This window comes from Daktulosphaira vitifoliae, unplaced genomic scaffold (assembly GCF_025091365.1).
Source record: "Daktulosphaira vitifoliae isolate Bord-2020 unplaced genomic scaffold, ASM2509136v1 Scaffold_5, whole genome shotgun sequence".
NCBI classification, from domain to species: Eukaryota; Metazoa; Arthropoda; class Insecta; order Hemiptera; family Phylloxeridae; genus Daktulosphaira; species Daktulosphaira vitifoliae.
Window position 1 is genome coordinate 16849420 of NW_026099576.1, and position 22137 is coordinate 16871556.

General features: G+C 25.7%; 1 protein-coding gene and 1 long non-coding RNA gene across 3 annotated transcripts; one reads left to right on the top strand and one right to left on the bottom strand.

Annotated features, from left to right (window-relative positions):
* The first annotated feature begins 1131 nt into the window (after positions 1–1131).
* LOC126907832 (phenoloxidase-activating factor 3-like) lies at positions 1132–20791 on the top strand. 2 transcript variants are annotated; one of them, XM_050689450.1, is made up of 10 exons: positions 1133–1532; positions 1738–1859; positions 7555–7746; positions 8380–8512; positions 9109–9236; positions 9792–9920; positions 11435–11840; positions 17694–17914; positions 18595–18791; positions 20434–20789. In XM_050689450.1, the coding sequence occupies exons 1-10, from the start codon at positions 1480–1482 to the stop codon at positions 20599–20601; spliced, it is 1749 nt and encodes a 582-aa protein (XP_050545407.1). In that variant the 5' UTR covers positions 1133–1479; the 3' UTR covers positions 20602–20789. The 2 variants fall into 2 exon arrangements, with proteins under 2 accessions (XP_050545408.1, XP_050545407.1); XM_050689451.1 differs by lacking the exon at positions 1738–1859 and having other exon boundaries at positions 1132–1532; positions 20434–20791.
* Positions 17580–20535, bottom strand: LOC126907859 (uncharacterized). The gene is made up of 2 exons (XR_007704637.1): positions 20422–20535; positions 17580–19302 (listed from the first exon to the last, which is right to left on the bottom strand). It is a non-coding gene; the product is annotated as an uncharacterized LOC126907859 (long non-coding RNA).
* Positions 20792–22137: the final 1346 nt, after the last annotated feature.

The following is a 22137-nucleotide window of genomic DNA, read 5'->3' on the forward strand; positions in this document are numbered from 1 at the left end:
GTAACTTTTGTTCTTTGAAAAGATTCTACTATAATTGAAATATTGAGAACTTAANAAGTAATAGTAATAATTTCCTAGTAACTTTTGTTGTTTGAAAAGATTCTACAATTGAAATATTCAGCACTTTATTAATTTTAATGATTTACTTTAACTAAATGAACCAATCAAAACAAAGTTGTTAAAAAGATTTACTCAATTGAGCGTATTATANACAGAAAAATACAAGACAAAAATTATAATAATTATACGTTAAATATGTTATATAAAGAGCAACAAGCATTGTCTGATGGGTTACGTTATTGTCATAGTCTTTCCTATACCAATATCAATGTAAGTTGTGTACCGAGATAGATGGTGTTTTTCAATTACTCTTACATAGTTTTCTTATAGTAAAATTTGTTGAAGTGTTACACTAAATAGATAAGAAATTTATTTAACCCTAATGTAATTCAATTTATGTGGCCATTAAAAAAACTCTATCTTAATTACTTTCAACATTTGCCTGGAACAAATTGTACCAAAAATTTTAATAAAATACTTAATTCAATAGAATATTTTGCAGACAAAATTATTTCCATCGAGTCACCACACATAATTTTATTTTAATGTATAATATAATAAACTCTTATTGGCTTTAAGATAATTATAGTGCCAATAAAGTTTTATTACACATGTTTGTGCCTTTTTAATGCAAAAATGTTTAGAAAAACATTATTGCCAGCTAGTGAAGATGGAGTAATCTACTATTTAATTAAGTATCTTCCTAATATATCATAACTATTTTTAATAAATAGCAGCTATTGAAATTTTTTGAATAAACGATAAAACTACTTCTTTTTATAATTATTAACCAACATATTTTATAACTATTATTTACTCGATAATATTTTAAAAAAATACGTGGCAAATTAGTTAATGAACTAATAGTATTGTGCTGACGTAACAAATATTTTTTTTGTTTGAAGTTGATAATAGTTTATGATAACAATACAGATTACATATATTGATGCATTAAATCTAAAAGAACATTTTGTGTCAGTTTAAAATATTTTGAAAAACCATATAACTTAATTTATTTGTACATTTCAGTATCTATACTGCAATCAAATTCTTAAATAGATATCTGGTTTCAAAAAAAAATAATAATAATAATAAAACAGAAAATTAGTGATTTTATTCCATTAAAATAATATTTTGAATATTTCTATTATTTATTCAAATACTACCTATGAAAATATATTATATTAACAGTATTACTATCATAGTTCATAAAATTAAAGTGAAAAATAAAAAAACACATGCATATAACAATGGACACAGAGCGTACCTATAGCGATCACAAATTATACAAACAACTGAATGGGAGCATGACAGTATAATTACTTTTTCTTCGCTGTTTGGGTGTTTAATAAATATATAATCATACCGTACAACATTTAACGATGAAACAGTTTCGAAGTTTCGCCTTCAGTCAGAATCATGAAGACTCATGTTATCATTGCCATTTATTTATCTTGCTTCAGTATGTCCAGGTAAAAACAAAAACATAATAAATTCTTTTTCTAAAATCATTTTTTTAATATTTTGGATTAACATTTTAACTTATTTAAATTTAAATTTTATTTTATTACTGTCAAGCACCACAAAACTATATGATTTTTAAACAGATTATTTTAATTGAATATATTAATTAATAATTTTAATTAAAATACTTGTTATTGAAATTCGATGCTCTAGTGTGCGGACTAATGTCGTTGACATTAATTCAATACCAATGACGCTTTACAATGCTACCGCTTATATTATGAGACACCAAAGAAATCTTGACATAGAATTTATCAAGTCTACTGGTAATGAAGGTAATGTCTGATTCACAGCAAGTTAAAAAAATGTTTTTGTTATTAAATTGTAAAAATATAAATCTACGTAGGGTAATTATAGACGAAAATAAGGAGGTTAGCTCTCAATGCGTTAGGAAATTATTAATATTGAAAAATAAAAATAGTTTTAGCACAGGGAGAAATAAATTTAATATCCCCAAAATTTTTATTTTAGTTGAACCTGTGAGATATGAATAAAAGAAAAAATATCCCCATTAACGAATCTGAAGCATTTGGTGTTAGGATTAAATATGAAAAATTCAATTTTTATAATCGTCCCTCTCACTAAAAAATTCTAAAATCTCTCTTATAGTAATAATTAGATATATAAACTATGCAAGATTAATTAGTTCACGCTCAAAAATAATAACCACTATTATCGAGAACAAAAAGAGTTGTCATTAAAGGAACGAGGCAGATAAATAAAGGTAAATTAATTTATACTAAAAAATTTTTTCTGAAATTTGAGCTTGTTATATAATCAAGTTAAATTATTTATTCATTAACTCTTCTTCTTCTTCCTCGCCTTAATCCCAACTACTTGTGGTCGGCCACCGCGTACATCCAAGATGGGACAATCCGCCTAAGTTTTGTTCAGGATTCCTCATACTTTTTTGACAATGATTTTTACGCCGGCTGTCGACCTGGTGCAACCTCATTAGTTGCCTCTTACGACTGGCAGAGGGGCCGAGGAAGTATTCTTAGCCACTATCCACAGGAAAATTTATTCATTAACTGATAAAATAATAATGAGCTGCTAATTTTGGCAGACCATCTGAACAATGCACTCCTTGTAATCGCGTCTTTCTGCAATGGGGTTTTAAAAGTTATGTCTTAATTACATACTACTTAAAATACCAAAAATTTCAAACTTTACGATAATTTTATGGTACATTTTAAAGGTTTTAAGTTGTTTACTTATGTTTTATGTCTTACAACCGAGGTTTTAAAAAATATTAATAAAATATAAAGAATACTTCCAGGTAAATCAATTAAGATTATTCAGAAAATTGATAATTACCTGGTAGTATTTCTGCACTGAAAATTATAATTAAGAACCCCCATAACTCGTTTGATAATTATGATTATTGAAGTTATTTGTTAATAACAGGCCGCTATTTTCATATTAATGTTTTCATGGTTCTTATACGATTATCGCCGCATTAAAAACGATTTCTACCCCTACACTTAATATTAGACTTACGTTTTTATTTTCTCTGAAAATAACTTTTAGATCCTTAGAAATAATCAAATGTTAATATAAATAAAAACTTGTAAATTTTTAATGTAATAAAGGATAAATTTTTACAACCAATATAATGGTTAAATATATAAAGTGATTATTTTCTCATTCAATCATCATGTATAACACATGATTCTTTTGTCATAAACCAATTAATTAATCGAAAAATAGAAATTACTATTACAACTTTTTTTTTGTTTTATCTTAGTTACACACACTTTTCTCAATTTATCAATCAATAAGTGTTTTTTATATTCATCCTTTATACTTTATAATGTATCAACTTAATCTTTTCAATTATCAACATACAAAACCAACTAGTTTATTCATACGATTTATCTAATAAATGTTAGATTAATTTTTAAGATCTAATTAAGAAACTAATTAATAACAACTTTTCGATCAATATTTCGGAAGTTATTAACATTTTTATATTTAAGCGAAGGAAGAGTTTGCCCGAGAAATATCTATTGAAAATAGTAGTTAAATCTGCGCCTCGGCTCCAATCATTACTTTAAATTTTAAAACCTGCATTATAAAATTGACTTGCTTAAATCATATTTTTTAATTTTTAGAATACTTAATTATTCTTATTAAACAAAAAATGTAAAGATATATGCAGTACTTACTCTTTAGATTTTTTTATTGCTTTTTAAAATTAAATATTTTTGCAACTAATTGCATGTATTATTTACTTTAAGTAACTTTGTTATTGTCAGTAAAAGCGATTAGTTAATAAAAATGCTTCATAATAATAATTTCTACATTTTCTTAATTTAATTAAAGGCTACTTCCATTAATTACAACTTAAGTAATTTAATTTAAACTTTTACTTTCACAACAAATTATCTAGCCTCTAATTTATTATTGTTTCTCATCGCATATAAAACTGCCCATGTTTTAAATATTACATTACAGAACAATTTATAAGAAAATCAATTGATTTTTTTGAGACACTTACATTTTTAAGAATCTAGTATACAAAGAAAATAGTATTCGATTACAATAAATTATTCATAATAATATTAGGTGATTATTAATTATCTAATATTACATAGTATAAGTAAAAACAAGTATATATATATAAATGAGATGGTGAGATGGTGAGGAAGCCGCTATGGGCCTAAATGGGTTAGTAAAAGCGTATAACATATATATATCCTTGGTAAGATAAATAATAAATATTTAAGGCCCAACAATGAATTTAACTTTTAGCTCAACTTACATGTTTGAAATTGACATCATTAAGTAGAAAAAAAAACACATCATAGTAAAATTAATACCTTCTCAGCTTCGCATCGAAGCTAAAAAATGAAATTGTAAAGATTAATATGCAGTCAGCAAATTTTATAAAATGTACAATAAATTTATCAGAAAAGCTTTATTTTTTTTTGCATTTTTATCGTAATATAAATCATAGTAATCATTTATAGTTAACTTTTGTTGTTTAAAAAGATTCTACAATTGAAATATGCAGAACTGAATTAATTTTAATGATTTACTTTAACTAAAAAAACCAATAAAAAAAAGTTTAATTGTGCGTATTATAAAATTTGATTATAATTGTAAAAAATGTTAAATTGAGGTGAAAACAACACTTTTCCAAAAAAATTGGAATGTTATAGACTGATAGTAGCACACGCTAATAGAGTTAAAAAAATTAACAAAAAATTACAAAGTAAAATTATTTACTTTTGTAGTTGAATACTTTTATTATATCAAATCTAATTCGACAATAAATACTTTAAATATATTAGAAATTAATGATTTTAATTGTTTGTATCTATAAAGCTGTATGATTAAGCTACTTGTCATTTGATTAAGGGATTTTTTTTCTATTTTTGAGGGTTATATCTTCAACTAAACACGCATTGTAATAATTTGACATATCGATGAAAAAGTAGGTTAGTAATAGTTGGAAAAATAAATCGCAGACACAAAAATAAAGTTATAGTGAAATAATATTAATATGAATAAGAAATGTCTTCTCATAAGGGGAGACTACAGTGATAGGATTCTTGATATTTATTGAAGTTAATGAATCTAAATGAGATAAAAATCAAATGATTTGAAAATTTTTTTCTAACTTACAAAAAAATTGCCACAGGCGGATTTGAACCTAGTACCCTAAAAATTAAACGACCGAATTGTGTCGTGAAAGACATAAATGTAAGCGATTCAGCAACTAATCGTCGCTTTCGCCGATTAATAAAATTGGCAATTTAAGCTAATTCAAATTTTAAAGTTACTTTTTCGACTTTAAAAAAGCAAAAAAATTCAAATAGTTTTAACTTCTTATGCTTTATTAATTTTATAATAAATAATAATATAAGCTTTACTTTAAGATTAAATAAAAGTGTCAATATTTCCGGAACATTCTCAAAAATTTAAATAGCATAACTTGTGTGCAAAAATTGTTTTTTTTTTTTAATTCTCCCAGCGGGCAGATTTAGGGTCAGATTTTCAAAAAAATTATATCAAATAAAAGAATAATATCTAAGATTTCAATATAAAAAAAATAATTTTCATTTGTTCATTTTTCAAAAAGTTATGGCAGTTTTAAGTAATAAAATATTTCATGTTAAATAGTGATTTTTACATAAAAATTAAAAGTTTCGTTAAATTCGACGGCCATTTTCCTACAGAATAAAAAGTGCCAGAATAATAAGTGACAAATTTTTTTTTTTTGAACTTGTAGTATTTATTGTAAGCTTTAATTTGACATATGTTTAAAAGACGCAGTATTTCCGGAACATTTCCAAAAGTTATGTTGAAAAAGTTCTACTTTTTATTCGTATTTTTCAAGTTTTGAAAGCCCCCTGTATAAAGGAATATTGTCCAATTTGAATAAAAATTATATTAAATGAAAGAGGTATATATAATGTATTTAGAAAAAAAAATTGTGTTGATACATACATTATTCAAAAAGTTATAGCAATTTAAAATCTAAAATCAAAAAATTTAACACAAAAATAGCATTTTTTTTTAACTACGACAGTCGTTTGCACGTAGAAGATAAGGTGTCGGGACAAATTTTTTTTTTTCATTTTATAGTACATGACATAAGCTTTAAATTGATATACGTTTAAAGGATTCAGTATTTCTGGAACATTTTCAAAAGTTAAGTTGAAAATGCTAGTTTTTGTAAAACGTTGCTATCTTAAATCTCCCCCTGTGAGCAGGTTAAGTGTTAGACTTTCAAAAAAATGTTATCGAATAAAAGGAAAATATCTATGGTTACAATATAAAAGAAAATTAAGTTGTTTTGTAAAAGTTATGGTAGTTTTAAGAAAAAAAAGTGAAAAAATGACAAAATTTACCGATTTGAAAAGTTGTAATTTTTTTAGAAATTTCCCCTATTTATGGGGAACGAGGGAATTTTTAAAAATTTTAAGGGTAATTTCTTCAACTAGATACAATTTGTGATCTTTTGACATATTGTTCATCAAAATCAGTCCAGTGAGAGCTGAGAAAAAGTGGCAACAGACACAAAAAAAACTCATCGTGGTAAAATTAATAATTTCTCAGCTTCGCATCAAAGCTAAAACAATACCTTCTTAGCATTAAATTGAAACTAATATGGTATTATTGTGTATGTATATGTATATATTTATTAGGATATTCAATTGCTTGCCTTTCTTATTAATTTTTTCAATTTCGATTAGATTCAATATTCGTTTAACTTTTTAAAACTGCATGAACTATATATAGTTTTTTTACCTCCTATGTTACATTATTTAATTAAAAACATGATAGAAATGAAAAATTCTAAGCCCATATACATAATCAAACATTTTTTATTTGTAATTCTTTATCAGCTCTCTATACTATAAAAATAATCTTAGTGCTATAAATTAGGTACTTAACCCTTTTTTTTTATGTGAACATTTCTTTGTTTTAATTTAAACTATGAAGAATATCAATACGATGATACATGATAAAAATAAAAAGTAATACAAATGATAATATTATTAATAATAATAGTTTAATTATATTATTTGAGAAACCTTCATATTGAAAAGGATTTACCGACCTTTTGCGTTAGTAATTGCCCCAAATCCAACCGAAAGAATGTTTATCTCAAAGTACAAAACCATACTGATACAAATATCCAATTCGTGTAAGCTCTAGAGACGAAATCTGAGTGACACAATTTTATGAATAACTGGGATTTCCCTGTATTTTAGTCATTGACAGATATCCATTTTTAGTCGATATATATGTGTAAATGTTTATGCATGACATTAAAAATGAAATATACAACTTGCATTCCCAAGTGTAAGTATTCTGTGTATAACATAGCAATAGTAATATAATTATAATACATATATATTTTTCAGTCTATAGTTATAATTAAGTATTTTTAAGTATACCAGGTATTTTTTATTTTTGTGATCCTAATTTAATATTTACAAAATATTTGTTTTTTAGTGGATATGAATATTAGCGAAAGCGTTGAGACTGATAAAAGTCCTTTAGTGCTGACTACTGAAGTATGCAACCCATCAAAGTGTCAAGCAGGCAAAATGCAAGGACTTTGCGTTACAGCTGAAACTTGTTTTGAAAAAGGGGGCCAAAGTGGGATCCCGTGTGATGGGTCGAATAATCTTATTTGCTGTACATGTAAGTGTACATACTTCTGTTAAGAACCAAAAATAGTCATATCAATAAAACGACGTTTGATTACAGTCTTATAAATATTAATCTAGAAATAAAATTTTAAAAATTTATATAACAACTTTTAATATACTTACATGATATTTTTAAAAAATCAAGGAAAATATATATGATAATTTTAAAAACTAATATTAACAAAAGTTTTAAAATATAGTACTAATTATAATTAAAATGAAAAAAAAAAATTTCCTAAATGTCTAATGTTTACATAGCTACTAACCTAATGATACGAAAACTTTAACACATTCATATCTAATAATGTTTTAAGCTGTAATTTTATAAGTATACCGTTATGTTTAAATTAAATATTTTTAAAGACTTTGTTTTATTCAATAATGTATACATTTTAATCTATCAAAAAACTTTTCAAAACGGTATAAAACTATTTATTTTGTTTTTTTAGCTTAACTTTTGTTTTGATGAATTAGATTAATATACATGTTTAATATAATATGAACTTCAAAAAGTATACAAATCCTCTTTTAGTATAATTTTCACGTCTTAAATGAAGATAAACATGAATGTTTATACCATAATAAGTATTTGGATATTCCACTTATTTAATATTTATCTTTTCAGATTTATTGATGTGCGGAGACGTGTCCGGTGAAAAAATTACATACTTACAGTCACCTGAAAATATCAAAATGGACACGGGTAGTTTGGCTTGTGATTACGATATTATCATACAAAAAGACACATGTGGGATTCGGTAAATTAATTAATTTTCATATTTGATATACACGAATCCTAGTGGACCCTAATCAAAGTTTCTAGAACAACTGTCTGAGACCAAATTACTCACTAAAAATTATTCATTTTATGAATTAATTTTATTTAAAATCGTGACCGTAAAGTGTTGTTGAATTAACGACTGGAAAATTGAGTCAAGATCATTTAAATATATTTATCTGTTGTAAAAGTGACATCTTTAAAGCCACTGAATTTTTATGTGACGTTATAATTTAAAATCAAAATGATTAATGATGTCGAATTTATTTGAATTAATCAATTACTTTTATAATGCTAACATTTCAACTAAAATAATCAAAGGTTCTATACAATTTTATTCGATTAGAATTTAACTTTTATGTTCATTCAATAGACTACTGAAAAAAAATTGTTTTTTTCTTTTTCTAATACTCAGACAATTTTAACAAAAATAACATAGAAGATTTTTTTATAGTTCGCTTATGTTCTCTTAGGTTCGTTGAATTTTTCTAACTGAAAAAATAAAAAATTCCTCGTTACAGCATGATTATATTCATATTCTTTAACCGCAGTAAATTTTTGTTTATGAATTTAAAGTGTGGAATACGAGCACGTGAACTTGGCCCGCAAAATTGGTGGGGTATGCGATATTGACCAACTTTATATACTGAATTCAAACGACGGTCCAACAACAGGTCAATGTGGGCCACTGACCGGCTATAGCAGTAAGTATTTGCTAAAATTATAAATGCACAATTTATACTTTTTTTTTTAAATGGAATTATATTATTTTTACCTTTTATTTGAGTATTCGCCTTAATATGCCCAACAGTTATCTGACATATGATTTTAAATATAATGGAAGACACATTATTTATCTTTGAATTTTTTTTAAATAAAAACGTAATGATCATCATTATTTTCCTTTACTGTTATCTCTATAGACGAAGACAAAGTGTATTTATCCTTTTTTAACGTAATTTAATCCTACCTAATCATTAAAAATAATGGTATTTTACTAATACTATTTCAAAAACTATTGTCGACCTAAAATAGTCAAGAATTTTTTTTACAATTCCAAATGAAAAAGTATCATAAGTTATTTTGACTTGGGGTGATTAAAACGATAATTAATTTTACTGTCCTTTAGTATATACAAATAATGTTACATTTATAAAATATGTTGTTCGTTAATTCAACTTGTAATTAATTAAATAAATGGTATCAAAACAATACACTCCATGGTTATTAAAAAAAAACATTTTGTATATTTAATTCAGCTGTGGTAGCAGTTAAACCAAGTCAAGAAAAACCTTTGAAAATCGCTTTAATCGTTCAAAGCGAACCAACCAATTTTTGGTTAATAAAAATATCCCAAATTGGATGCTCTGAGATTCAGCAATTCAAAGGTAAGAACTATATCAGAGATAAATATTGATAGTATTTGATATATACATATATATATATATATATATATTTCTTTTATAAAATTTAGGGGGTTGAACCCCTACCTCCCCCGTATACAGGCCTGGCGTTAGCCCTCTTGAGAATTGTACAGAAAAGAATTTACGACGAGTGTTCTATTTTGAAAATTAAATGCTATAAATCAATGAAAAAACAACAAAGGAATAGATTTATTCAATTTAGATACCCGTAAACACTTCGATGAGTTTCGAGTGACGAATCCATCGAAAACCGCAATATCCACAGCTCGTAAAAACATTACGCGTAATAATAAAAAGAAAAAGGTAGTAAACTATATAAAACTATATATATTTTTTAGAAACTCGTCCTTAGATTTCATAGAATATAGTAGATTTAGAGATTTTCATCTGAGGAGACTTTTACAAAAAATACGAGTAGTAGAAAATGCGCAAGAAACAAATTTGAGTCGTGTCACGTTTCCGATGAAAATATGTTGTTTGTTATTTTCTCAGAGACTTCAATTTATTGAAACGTGATTGTTCTTAATGTACCTTTGCTAAAATACCATTGTTTAAGTTAAATTGGACGCATTGAAATATTTATTTAAAATAAACACTTGAATGAGCTTTATAACTAATTTTTGTTTATCAGAACAAAATTATTTGTTTAATTGATATTGACAAACTTTTATTTTGAACAAACACATTTTAAATTATCGAGTTTTAGTTTTTGTATAGAGAAGTTCCAACATTGTCCTTTATCTGTTTACATTATGTTAATATCAAAACCGATAGCACGCCAAACATCGTTTACAGGCTCAAAATACTTATGAAATTAAGTATTTCAATTAATTTAATAACAATGCTTTTAAAACTTTAAATATTTTACTTTATTTAACTGTTCTTAAACTTTAAAAAGGTACGAAATACGTTATAATTTTACTAGCCACTAGACATGAATGATTTTTTAATTGACGTTTTGTGTGTAAATATTTGATTTTGTGCCTAGATTTAATCGTTTCAGCAATTGCATTGATTAATTACTTGGTACATAGTATTTACTTTTCATGCATCACTAAATTTCCCAAGAACCTATAGATGTGTTCACCAGAGATGGGTCTTACAGAATAATTAACTGAATTATTTCTTGGAAATTTTGTCATCACTTCGATTATATTAGTTGTCGCGAAAGCGTCACACGCCAGTAATATCCACCTAAATCTCTAAATTTCAAAATTATTCTTCTGTTTATAATAATTAGTTGATTATTATTATTCAATAGGTACTATTCGACTTCAAAACTTTTAGGCGCAGCGTTGATTTAGCAGACCTATGAGCGCGCACGTTAATGTTAATTTGAGCTTACGTTTCTAATATGTGAGCGAATACATGATGTTTCAATATTATCTTTTTAGAATTAAATTCTGCTTTAAAACGTAATAAAATATCTTCCCTTATTTATTACACTAATAAATCCTAACAGTTATAACTATTTTTAGAAAACGTGGATTGCGGTTTGTCTAGTGACGACTCTTCGCATTTTACTCCATCGTCCATAAGTCGTTCTGGCGACGAAGATACTAGTGGTATAAATAGTGATGCTCGGTTTAAACGAACGGCAAAGCGCAATGCTGATTTCGGCAAAGTCTGGTGGAGTTATCCTGAACCTATTTTGAACACTTATTATTACCGGAGTACAAAAGCCCATTTGCGACAAGAATACAGCGGAATGGCAGTCGACAGTGCTATTCCTATTAGCCAAAATCGAAGAATCATCGGTGGAATGGATGCAGAGGTAGGCGAATATCCTTGGCTCGCAGCTATTGCTATGGATGGTCTTTTCTTTTGCGGCGGTGCTTTGATCAATGACAGATACGTTCTCACCGCTGCTCATTGTATAATGACGTGAGTTATCATACAATTTTAATATAATATTGTTACAAAGTTTGTAGATTTAACATTATGTCTTAACTTATCTAAAAAAAAAAAGTATAATATTTTAAACTTTTCCACATATAAATGAGTATAATTTTTCTGGTGTCTTGAGATAATAGACACTAACCTTTTTTTTTTTATTGTAAAGGACGTTATTTTTATACAAGAGTAGATAAACAAAAACAAAGTGTCATAGATGATAAAAAAGACGGTTGCCCATCTATTTTATAAGTAGTGTGTAGTTTAAATGATATTCAAATGCTTAAATTATTTACTCTGACAAAGTAAAGCTGAATTTTCACGTTATGTTCATAGTCAAGATATTCATACAATTTATTTATTTAAAATGTTGAGCTTGGAAGCTTAAAAACGGTGTTAGAATACCCTATTTTATTCTTCACAAAATATAAACTATCTAATCATTCTAGTCGTTATATTAACTTTGTCTATATTTATGATATATAAAAAAATATTTTTTTTATTCTGTTCAAAAATTTAAAAATCACAAGACCCTCATTTATAGTTTTAATTCTAATTAAACTCTGTTAAAGGTTATACATTAATAATTCCTCACGAAAGGGAATGTATCCCCAGAACCATATCGATACACTTATTATTACAAGGATAATAAATATATATATTTTTACTTTTTCACTCAAATTAAAAAATGAAAAACTAATGTTTTAATAAGCATATTAGTTAAGCATAATCAATTTTTTTCATATAGGTTACGTATTAACTTTATATGATATTAAATTAAAAATTAAATTTGAGATAGTAGTTTTTGTGTCAATCTACTTACAATCTAAAATTAAGTATTTTAATATTTTTACTATTTTCTAAAAGACTCCAGGTCTACTTCAATGATTTTTACTTGAATAGCTTATGTGTTGTTGCTCCAAGGATTGGTACACTAAGTACAGTATGACAGAAGATCAATTTTGATAATATTTTGTTTTTTCATTCTTATTATTATATAAAACCAAAAATTTTTCAAAAATATTCAACCGTAGTATTGAGCTTAATATAGCGGTACGTTTCACTTAAAAGCAAATCAAATATATATATATATATATTTATCTTTGTGTCAAAAAATATGTATATATATAATTTCGATAACTTTGACAGTAATCATAATTAATGACGAATATAATTTGTACGTAAATTGTATAAATATATCATGATATAATATATGTCCATGAATGTTTTTTGATAATAAATATCAAAATAATGAGGAAGTTTAAACCCCTTGAGATCACATAAATAATATTACGGTAATACTATGCAGGGTTAGAGTGCTGTTACAGTAAACGCAGTACTAGTCCACTAGGATATCCAAAATATCCCGGCAGGTCTATCTCTATTTATCTGTACAAGACGTCTACCCAAATAGTGTTCAGAAAATAAATGAAAGGTTATCGAAATATATTAAAAGAACCCTACTAATAATTTTCTAATACTGATGACATGCACAGTACGCATTTGAACGTACGTTTAAGAGATCCACGAATTATATTAAAAAATTATTAAAAAGGTATAACGGAGCTATTTTATCATTTCATTATAAATAATAATACACTTGTGTTGAGTTTATACATAAACTCTCTTTATTAACGTATAAAGAATACATTTTCACATAAATCAAACAGATTTAAGATATATAAGGTGAGTTACAACGAGTATCAATATAGTCGTTTAACTTAAGTTACAGTATCTATATGTGGCATAACGACTAGCCCAGCCACCAAACTATCGCTTTGTTAGCCGCTGGTAGCCCAATTAAGTACTGGACGGCTTAAAGAAGAATGGTTTCCGAAGGTTGACGTACTCAACTAAGTACCCTGTCGTTTGTATTGCCTTTGTGAGTTCTGGAAAGTACCGTTTAGTAGATGTTGACAGACGGTTTTGATCTTAAGGTTCTGGCGTTCATTACCAAGTGCCTGGTGTTGGTCGCTCTGTAGACAATGGTCGAAGGTCCACTGGATCTTGGCTACAACTAAGCCGTTCTTAACTAAGTACCCGATCTTCGTTTTTATCTTGATCGCATTACATTCTAACAGATCAATAATAAGATACGTACGTCTACGATCTAGTCTTTTCTCATAAGTATTTTTTACTCATTTTTTTAAATTGCGTTATCATGAAGATGTGTTTTGTCCAATTTAGGGATAACTGACTGGAATAATCTCGTTATAAGCAAATTAGTTGATTAGTTATAGTTTACATTATTATCGACATATTCATAAAGTTTTAAAGTTCAATATAATTAAACGATAATTAAAATACATTTGATATTTTGAATTTAGTAAGTGGAACTTCGATCAAAATAGCATTAAATTATTGGTTTACTGTTTTTATTGGGTCTTTAACACAACAACTTGAGATTAGAGAAATTTACAATCTTATTAGTATTTTATGATTGACAAATGTATTATTAATCCTATTATACAGAAGAGACACGCCCATTGACAGCCTCATATATAAAATTTGCATAATCAAATTATGATACAAATCAACTTAATTAATTTCAGTTTATTTGGAAACCCCCCTAGTATTCTCCTAATCTTAAGAAGACTTCAAATTTCACATACATTTTTCTATGATATTTCTCTATAGGTACTACATAAAAAAAAAATGTTATATATTTATTTAATCACGCTCAAATCATAAACTTACGCAAACAAAACGACAATATTACATCATCATTTCATAATAGATTTAAGTACAATTTAATAAAATATATATGTTCATTTAAATTATTTCCAAAAAAATATTTTACAATTACTTTTAAATTTACAATTAAATGAATTAATAAGTACAAAAATTAACGACAACCTAGTTATTTTGCAATTTATTAATATCGACTAGAATACTTAATACTTTTGCAGTTGAAATAGTATAACTTTATTGAATTTTTACTTTAAAAATATTAGAATAAATAGTAAAAAAAAAATAATCTATTTTATTTGTTTAAATTTTTAGGCTTTTTCCACGAACGCCATTAAATATTCAATTAACAGAAGAAATCGAGAACAATTTTTTTAAATGTCTAATTTTTAGGATTAGCAAAACGTATTCAACAAAAAACTAAATTTTGTTTACCAACAGAAATTTTTAATGACTTGACAAAGTCTTAAAAGTTAAAAATTCTATCCTCTTTGTATATAGTCTCAAGCTTTTCAGTTTGGTCAACGATAACAATGAAAAATAATAAATTATTCATTTGATAATTATAAATGAAATTCACAGTGTTTTTTAGGCCGAATCTGTTTAATTCATTCATAACAACCTACCAATTTTACAGATACAAATTTAATAAATGTCACCAAAGAGTCGATTTATGCATTATTGACTCATTCAATCCACCTCGCTGAGTTGAATCAATTGTAAAATATACACCACTAAATTCTTTATGTCGTTCTTTGATGTACCATAAATTTGAATAAGTATTTTTCACATAAAATTATTATTCGATAGATATGGTCTCTTTTTCAACTCAGGTAGCAAATATTTGATTAAACTAAGCGCTTTTTCTTTAGTTTTTCAACTAAGAAATATTATTATAACTATGATTAAATAAAAAATATCATAGTTTTATTTAATATTCAATTTACAATAAAAAAGTACAAATCTTTGCACTGTTATAATTGCTTTGCTTGCATATACAATATTCAAGTATAAGTATAAGGATAATGATATCATGTTTTTTCTTCGCTTATAAAAAAAATATATATTTCCTACGTTAAAAATGATTTATATAGAACGATACACGCGATTCACGTAGTTTAACTGAAGTTCGATGTTTTGATGTCTATATTTGATTATTCGTCGCCACACCAAAATCCACTTTAGGGAATATTTTTACGAGAGCAGAATCTTAATGGAATCGAATGAATTTTTTCATTTGTCACACTTAATATTTAAAGGCACTCCGCTAGAATACATAGTAAAAATAGTTATTTCTATCTTCTTACGGCTTAAATTATATACACTGTGTTTAATTTGTTAAACATATTAATTAACACGGAAGAAGTTACTGACATGGCAATATTATTGTATGTAGTCGGAGCTACTGAACGGGCAATCGTGTTTAAGTGGACGCTATAAATATAGTTTCATTATTATTACTTCTATCACATTTAATTACTTCGTCAATAACTCAACTTTATCTTAACAACTACTTACCTATTGCCAATAATTATCATCGCCAACCAAATACATCTCGCTTAGGTGAGATCTAATTAACTGTTCTGGAAATTCAAGTCAGACACATTGCACATTACTCATAATTTTTATTTACTGAATATTTAAAATACAACATTATTTAGTCGTACACTTAAAACAAAATTTTAATTTTATTATATAGTCTCTCAGTATAAAATAAAGTACACAATTACCTGTTTCTCCATCAGATAATTAAAACTTATTTAATGAAGCAGGAACAATCGTTGGGCAAATGTCAAGTAGCTTCCGATTCTTGGTTTTGATCAACATCCATGAATATAAATCGCACCCTAACAATATAATAATGGTAAAACATACCTCAATCAATACTTTATAATTTTGAAATAAGTTGTATGAAAGTTAATCAGTAGTAACTAAAAGCTGAATAGTTCAACTTAATTATATAAAGAAAAATGAAATAGTTGCAAGAGTTATTTAGTTTAATTAAATAAATTCAACCCATGACATGAAATTTTCTAAAAATACAATTTAAAATTACTTTGAAATAACTAAATGAATGGATAAGTACAAATATTAAGCCAAAAAGTACTTTCCACGTAAAATAATTTTAGCTCACTATTATCAATATATTCATTAAGTTTATTATTATTTAACGATGGTTAAAATACATTAGTTAACAATAATTTTGGTCATCAAACAATTAGAGAAATTCTTCTTGATGTGCCCCACAATAAAAAAATGTATTATATTTTCCATTGCTTTTATTCTAACGACAATAACTAAAAATTATTAGTGATAGGAAAAAACTGAATTTTTAATTCTTTGTCTATGAGTAGTTTGTAATATTTCATGTCGTTCAGCAACATTGGTATAATATTGGAAGAAAAAAAACATTTTTCGTTATTACCTTTTCAATTTCGAATCAATGCTGATGTATATTTTAAGTAGCTTAGAAACCTCTCAATAAAAATTACTTTATCTGTATATCATAGTCCATAATAAATTTTTAGAATTTATAGTAAATTAATGTTAATATTTGAGTTTTTATTTATATATTTTAATTTAATACAATAATAGATTTGGACATAATGGCAGAATATAAAAATCTGGGAAGGGATACAGAGAGTGTGCACCTCTCCTTAGACTATTATATCCTACATAAAAAATATAAATATTTTGAACGATAAAATAAACGAAAAATTGATTTTGACATCAAAAAAATGTCAAGTATTCTCTTATAAAAATTCTAGATCTGCTCCTGTTTGAATTGCGAGTAAACTGCCCTCTGTTTTAATAACTCATAAAATACTAAGCATTGACTTTAGCAGAATAATGAACTTCTATAACGAAATAAATATTTACGATAATCGTATAAACGCAAATTATTGTTCAGTGTATTCAATAAAAAGTTATATTTAAGTAATTAAGTATTTAAGTAATATTTATTTGATTTGAACAGATTCCCTTGATTATCTTTAATGTTTTGAATTTAGTAAGTGGAACTTCGATTAAAATAACATTAAGTTATTGGTTTACTGTTTTTATTGTGTCTTTAAAACAACAACTTGGCATTAGAGAAATATACAATCTTATGAGTATTATATGATTAACAAATGTATTATTAATCCTATTATACAGGAGAGACACGCCCATTGACAGCCTCATGGTTCATTTGGGTGATAATGACTTGACTACAGACAATGAAACAGAACATCAAGTAAGATCTGTTTCTCAGGTTATATTTCATTCACACTTCCATCCATTTCTGTTGGCTAATGATATTGCGCTGCTTCGACTCAACATCCCCGCCAATTTAAATAACAATGTGCAACCTGTGTGCTTGCCTTCTGGAAATGGAGGTATGTTCTTCAGTAATTTCTATAACGTTTGGTAGTATAACTCCTTATAAATAATTTAGAATAAAATTCAAGTTATATCAAAATTTTTAAATGATTATAAATTTTAAATTGCCATGTGTTCCTTAAAAAACTTGTATTTAACATTTTTCTAAATAGTTCATTTTTAAAAAAATTGTTTAGAAATTCACTTCTCTTTAAAGCAAAAAGTAAAATGTCAACTACTTATTTTATAACGTTAATAGTTCTTTACTTATTTTTTTTTATAATACATCACTAGTACTAGTAATGATAAAAAAAAATATTCCCAGACTGATGAAAGACATTTCAAATTGTTTAATTTCAAGTAAATTATTTCGCGATATCAAAAGTATGTTTAATTTTCGGTTAATACTGTTTTAAACAAACTAACGTTTGTTAATAACTTTGATAAAGTTGTAACTTTAGATTTTAATAATTTTTATTCAGAACAAAAAGTTTTGTTTTCTGGGCACCGTTTAATTTGAAATCATTAAATCTACTACAAAAAATAAAAAAATTTTTTTTTAAATTACGAAAACGTGATTAAGCATTTTTAAACATGTTGTATAAAAAATAACACTGATTATTAAAATCCGTATTTTATTTAGAGTAAAATTTAAAAAAAAAATTGTGCCAAGGTTTTTTGTTTTAATACACTTCAGGAGACTCATTGGTTGGTCAAAAGAGTTCAGTAATCGGATGGGGAATTACTTCATTTCCCATGGGTGATCCTAGTCCAATACTCCAAAAGCTTACCGTTGAAGTACTGTCAAATTTTCAATGTGCTCGGCTGATCGGCGATCACGTGGGATTAGGTATGCTTTGTGCAGCGGCTCCTTCTCTACAAGGAACATGCTTTGTAAGTAAATTAGCATGTCAAATACTTTTTCATGAGTAATATAATAGTATCGATAAAGTTTCAAGTGTTATTAAAGTATTATAGTAAAAGTTTCTGTATTACTTGTAATAATCAATGGCGTATTTAGAAATTTTATATGGGGGTCCAGAAGTTTTTAGAACGTGTAGTAGAGGTAACAGTCACCCTTCCACTACCCCTACTACTATGATTTCATGTCTACGGAGAATTCTGGACTCCATGGACCCCATCCGCAAACTACAAAAAACAGTAGAAAAGAAGATATTTTTTTCAGAGATAATGGAAGAAGTTCTGGGAATATTGTTTATCGTATAAGTTCATTACAGATCATTTTTTTACATTAAAACATTTCTTAAAGAGATCAATGATGGCTCCTTGAACACATAAAACGATGTTTTTGATAGGTTGTCATATTTTCTGTTAATTCCTTTAAAGTTGCTCAACTATACTCTACTTCAAGCTAGATATTAAAATAGTAGTTTTACCTACCAACCTAAAAAAATATTTCTATACTTAAAATTTTTATAGATTTAAGCTTGTATAGTTACTATTTGTAACTAAAAACAAAAAAAAAGGTGACTTTACTTTTGTCAAGCCTAATCGAAATTTTAGATAAATTTAAGTTTATTAATTTGAATAAAATGAATGCAAAGAAAAATTTTGATTCTTTGCATTATGTGTTTTATTGTACAATACCAGTATGTTTTGTAAGTTTTTTTTAACAGCCCAAAAGTTAAAGATGTTGCAACAAAAACTTCAAATTCGTAAAACAAAAGAGAGTAAAGAACGGTTTATAAATGGCAGGCAAATATAACAAACGTGTACTTAAAAAATTGTAATATTATTATTTATTTAATTTTGTATCTTTTTCCCAAAAGTGTCTGAGCTTTTTAATTAATGTAACAAGCTTAACATAAAAACTCATTGTATACCGTATACATCTCACTATCCTGTTTGTCTACTTTAATCACTGAAGTTTATTTTTAGCTGCTAATGGTCCCATTTGCCGTACTTTTGAAATGCAATTTTGTGTAATCTTACTATACAATGAAAATACTTTTTCAAAAAATTTACAATTATAAAATACATTTTATTATACTCGGGTATTAAATTTGTAGAGAAAAATTTTTTAATTTTAATTTCCCTATTTATATTCAATATCATAAAATAATATTAATTATTTACTTATTAAAAATAATAAAATCACACTACAATACATCAAAGTGCAAATTAGAGTACTTAACTTAAAAAATTAAAGTTATAAATTCATACTTAATTTATTGACTACAATGATTATTAATTTATATAAATCATAAAATTTATAATTAGGATATAATTAAGAAAATAGGAGTTTAGGTTACTTTTGAAAAATCCAACAATTCCTTTTAAAAATTTAACACTAACTACAGATACCATATGTACTTAGTATAGGTGATATCCGACAACAAGATCTAACAAGTCTTCTTCCAACTATGCCACTTTGCTAGGTTTTGTATTTTTATTTTTTTTTTACAATTTAAATATACTAATAACAGCCAGAAATAATTTTTTCTGTTGAATTTTAATTAAAATTTTTATGTACGAAAACACTCAAGTTTTTCAATTTTTTTACCTAATATTTCAGGGTGACAGTGGTGGTCCTTTGACTTTTCAACGGGACACAGGTCAAAACGTTCTCATCGGTGTGGTGAGTTACGGTGTCACTGGTTGTGCTATTAGACCAGCTTTCCCAGATCTTTATACGAGAATATCAGAATACATCAAGTGGATTGATGTAAGTTTATCGGTTTAACATTTATTATGATCTGAGACAAACATAATTTAATTTATCAAGTCATTAAATGTTACAAATGTGTATGATAAAATAATCGTAAAAATCAAAAATTTTATTAAATGTATAATTTATCTGAAACTTACATGTCTATATTCCGTAATGAAATTTATATACAAATAAACCATATCACTACTGTGAATACATAGAAAAATCCTAAATACATTAAATAAATTATTAGTAAAATTTGTTCTTTATCTAATACGAATAACATAAAAGTTATATAAAACGATTTTTAGAAAAACATTGCAGTGATAAAGTTTTAAAGCAGTTAATGACACCAATAAAATACTTATTAAATATCTTATGTATTTGTAAATTGATTAATAAAGAGTATTCACGTTTAAATGATTAACCCAACGTCATGCAAAAATAACAGACAGCCAGAAAAATACTTATTAAAATCAATAAAAAACATCTTATAATTATCGATAAATAATTACGATTTTGACTTTATAAATTTATTGATTCAAGTAAATTATATCTTTGATTTTAAGATAACACATATTCATAGTAATTAATATTTAAATTAAGGAATTAAGCATTGATTTTATGATGTAAAATTTTTTATATAATAGATAGATAAAATTTTTTCGGTTTGTTAAAATTTTCTCAGTTAAGCTATTAAATTTTATCATCTAAGTATTTTACTTTAAATTATAATTTGCAAATTATAATAATTGTTTTTGGAATTTTTATGAATTATATATTAAATAATTAGTTGAGCTATCTAATTAACCTAAAAGTTATTTAAATATTTAAACTTATTAAATTGTCAAACTTTTATAATCACAATAGAAATACTGAATTAAAATAATATTTGTAAAAACATTAAATTACCATAAAATTTTTTGTTTTAAAAGTATGAAGTTACGATAGATTTTGAAGTAAATACTAAAAATAAGATTATCTTATACTGTGGAGTATTTTAATAATACTCTTTATGGTATTTTTTATATAGCTTCATTAATGAATTATTAAGTATTTTTGTAAGTCATCTCTTTATGCTAAAAGGACATTAATTAAATTTTTTAAATGGCAACATACATATTTAACTATCTTATATAATAAAAAATGATCTAATTTGAAAAATAACTGGTCGGTAACAACTTTTTACCCATTGTTATAGTTATAATATGAAGACTTTGAAATAACGATGTAATTTATCTTAGAATGAAAAAGAAAATATTATTGAATTAATGAAAATAATTGTAATTTAATACTACCTACAAACTTCAATTTAACCCAGAGATGTATTTCGATTGATTTGAAAAAGGGTTTTTTTAGTGAATTAAAAAGTCATAATTTATGAAGCTTTAACAGATTTTGAAAGTAAAATGTATAACATTATACTAAGCATATTAAAGGTTATCAAAATTTCCTTTTCTCTTTCATCAAAAATACGAGAACTATTTGATCTTACTTACAAGAAGTCCAAAACATACTTATTTAGTATTTCTTGAAAGCTTAGCCTAAAAGCAAATGAAATCATAAATT

Bases quoted from the DNA above. Each gene is read 5' to 3' on its own strand.
- LOC126907832 (XM_050689450.1), top strand. From the start codon at position 1,480: ATGAAGACTCATGTTATCATTGCCATTTATTTATCTTGCTTCAGTATG. The intron at 1,533-1,737 runs GTAAAAACAAAA...TCGATGCTCTAG, and splicing joins TCTTGCTTCAGTATGTCCAG to TGTGCGGACTAATGTCGTTG. The intron at 11,841-17,693 runs GTGAGTTATCAT...CCTATTATACAG, and splicing joins GCTGCTCATTGTATAATGAC to GAGAGACACGCCCATTGACA.